Source organism: Akebia trifoliata, chromosome 7, assembly GCF_017979445.1.
Source record: "Akebia trifoliata isolate Shusen 1 chromosome 7, ASM1797944v1, whole genome shotgun sequence".
NCBI lineage: Eukaryota > Viridiplantae > Streptophyta > Magnoliopsida > Ranunculales > Lardizabalaceae > Akebia > Akebia trifoliata.
In genome coordinates this window covers 32,657,013-32,663,082 of record NC_141381.1, presented here as the reverse complement: position 1 = coordinate 32,663,082, position 6,070 = coordinate 32,657,013, and the positions used below count along the sequence as shown (strand labels likewise).

General features: G+C 32.2%; 1 protein-coding gene across 1 annotated transcript; it reads right to left on the bottom strand.

The window, feature by feature from the left end:
• Positions 1 to 2,085: 2,085 nt before the first annotated feature.
• LOC147399176 (expansin-A23-like) lies at positions 2,086 to 4,619 on the bottom strand. The gene is made up of 2 exons (XM_086448634.1): positions 4,437 to 4,619; positions 2,086 to 2,830 (listed from the first exon to the last, which is right to left on the bottom strand). The coding sequence occupies exons 1-2, from the start codon at positions 4,591 to 4,593 to the stop codon at positions 2,220 to 2,222; spliced, it is 768 nt and encodes a 255-aa protein (XP_086304760.1). The 5' UTR covers positions 4,594 to 4,619; the 3' UTR covers positions 2,086 to 2,219.
• Positions 4,620 to 6,070: the final 1,451 nt, after the last annotated feature.

Here is a 6,070-nt window from a genome sequence, read left to right as displayed (position 1 = left end):
CTCCTAACTTTCTTTTTTTTCTTTGCTAAGTGAACAAAATTTGAATTTGAATTTGAATTGAAGTTGGGAAAATCCCTCAATTTGTAATTTTCGCCGGAGTGGTCCAAACTTGACTCAAGAAACAAAGTTTTCTTACTAGATTTTTCAGCAAATTAGCAGTTTTTGAAAAGTCGTTTTAGCTCTCTATTTCTCACCAATCACCGTTGCTTATGATAAAGCTTAAGCAAATATGTATTTATAGACAATAAAAATTTGGAAAACGATGGACTGCCTGCATTGGACACTGAGTTGGACTATCCAACCGTTGATTTTTAACTTGTATTTTAAAGAAAACAGATCTATGGTTATCCGTGCATTATCACACCAGCTTAGTGTTGAACGTAATGTCCAACACAGTCAGTGTACCACGACTCTAAAAATTTTCAAGAGGAAATCAAAATTAATGACATTTTAATTGTGGCATCAAGAGTAATTTAATGAAGTAAGCTTACTTCTTTCCAACAAACAAACAATTGAGAAAATATAATAATTCTCATTAGAAGTTCACTGTGAAAACCTTATCAAGAATAATATTTAAAATTTAACTCATGATATTTCTTTATTTCTATATATAATCAACATCAATATAGTTCTTGAAAACAGCACCTATATTAGTGGAGCATATTTAGTTAAAGGCTTTGGCTAGGTTGATTCACAAAAAATGGTTCAAGAAAAACATACAATCCCGAAGTGCCAACGTGTAACCACTTAGTTCAACTGCCTAGACTAATTCTCGAGATAAGTATTAATGGAATATCTATTATTGAGATACATAAAAATCCTATAAACACTTACATGGCCAGATTGTGTATTTTGTTCTTGAGTCATTTTTTGTAAGTCAATGAAATACAACCATTATTAAATAACTTAAATATTTTTTTTTTTTAATAGATTATCAACATCTCTAAATAATCAGATGGCACACTTCAAGCCAACTGATCTTATGGGAAAAGACAATAAGTTTGAAGAATTATTATTGGAAAAATGGTATTAGAGGAAAGACAATAAAGTTGGAAGGGTATTTTTAGAAAGGGGTTAGAAGAAGAAAGGCAATAAAGATAAAAGCGTCATTGAGATTCGTAGAGAAATTAAATCCCTACCTATTTTATATAGACTAGAGTTTGCCACGATTATCCTCTTTGAAATAAAAGGGTAAAAGAAGAAAAATAATAAAAGTATATGGATATTATTGGAAAAGAGATAGAAACATAAAAGAAATAAAGTTGTAGGAGTATTAATGAAAAAAATGTGGAAAGAGGAAAGAGAATAAAGGTGGAAGGGTAAAAAAGAGGTACTTTTGGAAAGGGAGGGGATAAAAGGGAATAAATTTGAAATTGTTCATCGAGATGCATACGATATTGAATTTGAATCACTCTTTATGGGGATAAACATTTGGGGAAGACAGCTATTATAATTTATTATATAGACTAGAGTTTGCATGTGCCTACAAGACATGCATCATCTCTGAGGTCAAAAGGGTAAAAAAGAAAATATAATAAAATTAGAAATATATTATTAGAAGGGAAAAACAAAGTTGAAGGAAGTGAAGAGGAAAAGTAATAAAATGAAATGGTATCCATCCCACTCTATTGTAATTGGATTGAAATGTTTATACCCCATCAATTGTAGTTGGAGTGGGACCTAGCAGTATGTTTTATCATATGGATTAGAATTTACATGTTTCTACTTCAAAAGTATCCTCTTTACAGTTAAAAGAGTAAAAGAGAAAATATAATAAAATTAGAAGGGGTACTATTGAAAAATGAGGTAAAAGAAGAAAGTTAGTAAAAATTGAGAGATATTATTGAAAAAGGGAGTAGAATAAAATTAAAGGGGATGAAGAGAAAAAGCCAATAGAGTGGGATACTCTGGATTCCATTTCATTGCAATTGGAGTGATACAGGTATACCCCATAATTGTACTTAGAGTAAGACTCATTGTTATGTTTTATTATTATAGATGGGACACCCACCACCATCCACAAAGCTAATAAACCTCATCAGTTTGTTTATTTATTTATTTATTTTGAAATTAACAAAGTTGAACTATTAATGAAACCATCACGCTTTTTTCTTTATTTTAATTATTCAAATAGAAATCCACTACAAGTCTGGTTCATTACATTTATGGAGCCAAAACCCACAAAAATCCCAACAAACATAAAATGAAAGAACCTAACATTAAAATTGCTTCCCCACAAAAGTCTGACCAAATTTCCAATTTGAAGGTGCAACATTATCAGACTGAACCATCTTGCCATCACTAGCAGTTACTTGAAAGCTCAAGCTTTGTCCTTGCAATCGAGTAAAAGTCTGCCAATTTTGGCCCCAATTTCGCGTCATTTGTATCCAATCAGTGCTCGATCCCTTAATTTTAAGGTTTGTAATGTCCCCTGCACCGGCAACATTGTATACTAGAACTAGCATCCAATAAGGATTGCCCTTGATCTCAAATTTCATTCCTCCGCTCTTGACACATGGGATTCGTCGGTATAAAACAGGAACAATGCCAGCCTTGTATACTCCTATCTTTAGGAACATGGGCAAGGAAAGGTCGAAATGCTTCTGAGGGGGGTTACACCATACGCCTACGGTCTTGGTGTAGTTAGGCGGGCAGAAGTTGGTCGCGGTTACATGTATTTTGCCGGGTAAGCACCATTGTGTTGAGTTGTGGCATTTGATCTCGAAGCAAGCGCCACACATTTCGCCATTGTTGAACAAGGCGGTGCTCAACGCAGTCGTCTCTAGGCCATAGCCTTGTTGGAACATGTTACCATAGCCACAAGCTCCAACTATGAACAAAAATTAGTTGAACTATATCTTCAATTTCTATTCATTATGATGTTATTTTAAAAAAACTCAATAAGAAAAAAATAGAAATTCACCCGCTATTAGATTCTTAAGTACGGTGGTACATGTTGTAAACTTCCACGTACCAAGAGTTTTCTTTCTTTCTTTATCTATATAAAACGATGAGTCGTGATTTTTTGACTCCCCTCCCTTGTCATACGCTCCTGACATGGCATGTGCGAGAATGTTGATTTTTCCTTGGGATACATAATTGTGCATCATTCTAAATAGGTGTGGTTTTGTATCCCGAGGAAAATCTATGATTCTAACACATGTCATGTTAAAGGTGTCAGTTTGTCATTATTCTTATTAAATGAGTTGTGATTTTTTGACGCGATTTCTTTCATTTGGTCTGTACTCAACTGATGTGGCAAGGGCACAAAACCATAGATCGTTTTCTTTGGGATACACAAGAAAAAAGATCTATGGTTTTGTGCCCTTGTCACGTCAACCGAGTATAGAGTGAAAAAAAATCGAGTCAAAAAATCATTAGCCTTATAAAATATACTATAAAATGATTTTGTAATCGTGAATTCATGATCTCCATTAATCCACTTTATAACCAAAAAGAAATATATTTTATAAATAGAAATAAATAGTTTTCAATTGATGCCAAATCGGTTTGAATCAATTTGAAAGGATTGACTCAATCGATTCAAATCAGAATCAAATAGTCCAAAGCATACTCCTCAGCCAATCCAATCCAAAATCTAGCTCTTGATAGTAATAAAAAAATGTTTTTGACGCAATCAAGATTCAAAAACTATTTCCACATGATTGACTACTAGATATTCTATTGCCACACGAACTTTTACAAAAAGCACCCCAATTCATATGATATTAATGAAGAATTAGCACAAATGTTGGGGTCCATTTTTTGAGAGTTTCTGTTGCCCCACAAACTTTCACCATCACCACACCAACCATGTGCAATTCTTTGGTGATTTACAGGGGGATTGATGTGGTATTAGTAAAAGTTGGTGTGACAGTAGAATCTCTCTTTTAATACCCTTTTTTTTTTGGCAGATTTACCAAAACATGCACAACATTTCGAATATTTACCAAAACAGTACACTGTAGCAATTAATTCCGAAAATGGTAAATTTACCGTTTTCGGAATTAATTTTTTTTTACCAAAACGGTAAAAACAGTAAAATGTATTTTTTTTTTACCGAAAATGCCCTTTTTTATTTTTTGACTGAAATTACGAAAATAAAATTGATTTTGGTAAAAAAAAATTATAAATACATATGATTGTTGGATTACCGAAAGAAAGTGAATCTTTTTAGTTGGATTTTCATTTTTTTAAGGTTAAAATTGTAAATATATATGTAAAACAAAAAAAAGGTATTTTCGGTAAAAAAATATATTTTTTACTGTTTTTACCGTTTTGGTAAAAAATATTAATTCCGAAAACGGTAAATTTACCGTTTTTGGAATTAATTGCTACAGTGTACCGTTTTCGGAATTAATTTCGAAAACTCTACCGTTTTGGTAAATTATTCCTTTTTTTTTCCTACCATTTGAAGAAGAGAAGTAGAAACTCACACATGGTCTCGTTGCCCTTCATATCACCATAAAATGTTGCATGGGCAGTACTCCATCGAACTTTTCCATGCCCACGACCACCAATCACAGAGGGCAGGACCATGGCCAAGACCAAAATCACATATACATAACTCGCCATTTTAGCTCTCCTTCTCATCTAACTATAACTTACTTTTGCTTGAGACAAAGCTTAATCTAATGGGTATATTTATAACCAAAAATTTGTGAACCTAATTTTCAAGATAAATTGGAAATTAATGTCATTCAGTTACTCCATAAAAGCAATTTAGTGATTAGTTTTTTATAGTAATTAACTATTGGCCATGGAATGTAAGTTAGCTAGTACATTTAATAACCAAAATAAATTATACATATTCAAAAATTAAAGATTTCGGTGGAAATATTTCCATAAACAAATGTTTTAAAAGTCAGACCAACAATACTGTCACCTAAGCAATTATTAGTTAGAATCAGGATCTAATACGGTGTCCCGTTCCTTTAAAATAAGAACGGTGTCTATGTGGCATGCTTTACTTAGAGTTTAAAACACTTTAGGCTCCTAACCAAGTTGTGCACGCAGCCCAATGTGTTTATTCTCCAATCGAAACGTGTCATGTAGACATTGTTCTTATATATGGGAACAGGACATTGTTCTGGATTGTGACTCAGTCAGAATCAGAATCCAATACAGTGTCTCGTTCCTCTTTTATAAGAACGATGTCTATTTGGCATGCTTTAGTTGAAGTTTAAAGCACCTTGGACTCCTAACCAAGCTGTGCACGCAACCCAATGTGTTTATTCTCCAATCGAAACTTGTCATGTAGACACTATTCCTATGTATAGGAACGGGACACCGTTTTGAATCGTGAATCTATTAGTTATTTTGATAATGGGGACCTTCTTATCCTTACTTGGACATGGAGTGCACATTTAACAATTGAAATAAATTATACATAATGTTGAATTCAAAAATTAAAGATTTTGGTAGAAATATTGCCATAAGTGTATTTTCAAAAAGAATTGGAAACTTGGGGCATTTTTGTTATGCCACCAAATCAATTTAATGATGCAAGGTTTTTTTTTTTTTTTTCTTCTAATAATTACCTATTTTGATGAATAGGGCCATTTTATTCTTAGATGGCCATGGAATATAAATTAACTATCACACTTAACAACTAAAATAAAATGTATATATTTTAATGTTCAAAAATTAAAGATTTCGGGTGAAAATTAGAAATTTTCTCATAAACCAATGTTTTTAAAATTGGACTAAAAACTTGCCAAATTAGTCAGAACGCATCATATCCTGGCTCAATTTGGATGGACCCACTTATTTTTAATTAAGAGTGAAGCTAAATCCACATTGTTCTTGGCCAACGCCCCTAATGCTCTTTTCTCTCTCTTGCACATAGTGAAAAAAGTAAACTTTCTGATTTGATAATCTTGTGACATTCAAAAATATGATTCGATGCAATGGAATTGTAAATGATAAAATTATATGAAATTTAAAAAATAATTATTTTTCACCATTGAATTTTATTTTTAAATTTAGGTGAATAGTGGCCGTCCATTTTCAATTCCTTGGATCAAGCTACAAAAACAATATTTTTTTAATATGAATATTTTCCTAAAAT

Coding starts and splice junctions, on each gene's coding strand:
- LOC147399176 (XM_086448634.1), bottom strand. CDS start 4,593: ATGAGAAGGAGAGCTAAAATGGCGAGTTATGTATATGTGATTTTGGTC. Junction 2,831..4,436: donor GAAGGGCAACGAGACCATGT/GTGAGTTTCTAC, acceptor TTTTGTTCATAG/TTGGAGCTTGTGGCTATGGT.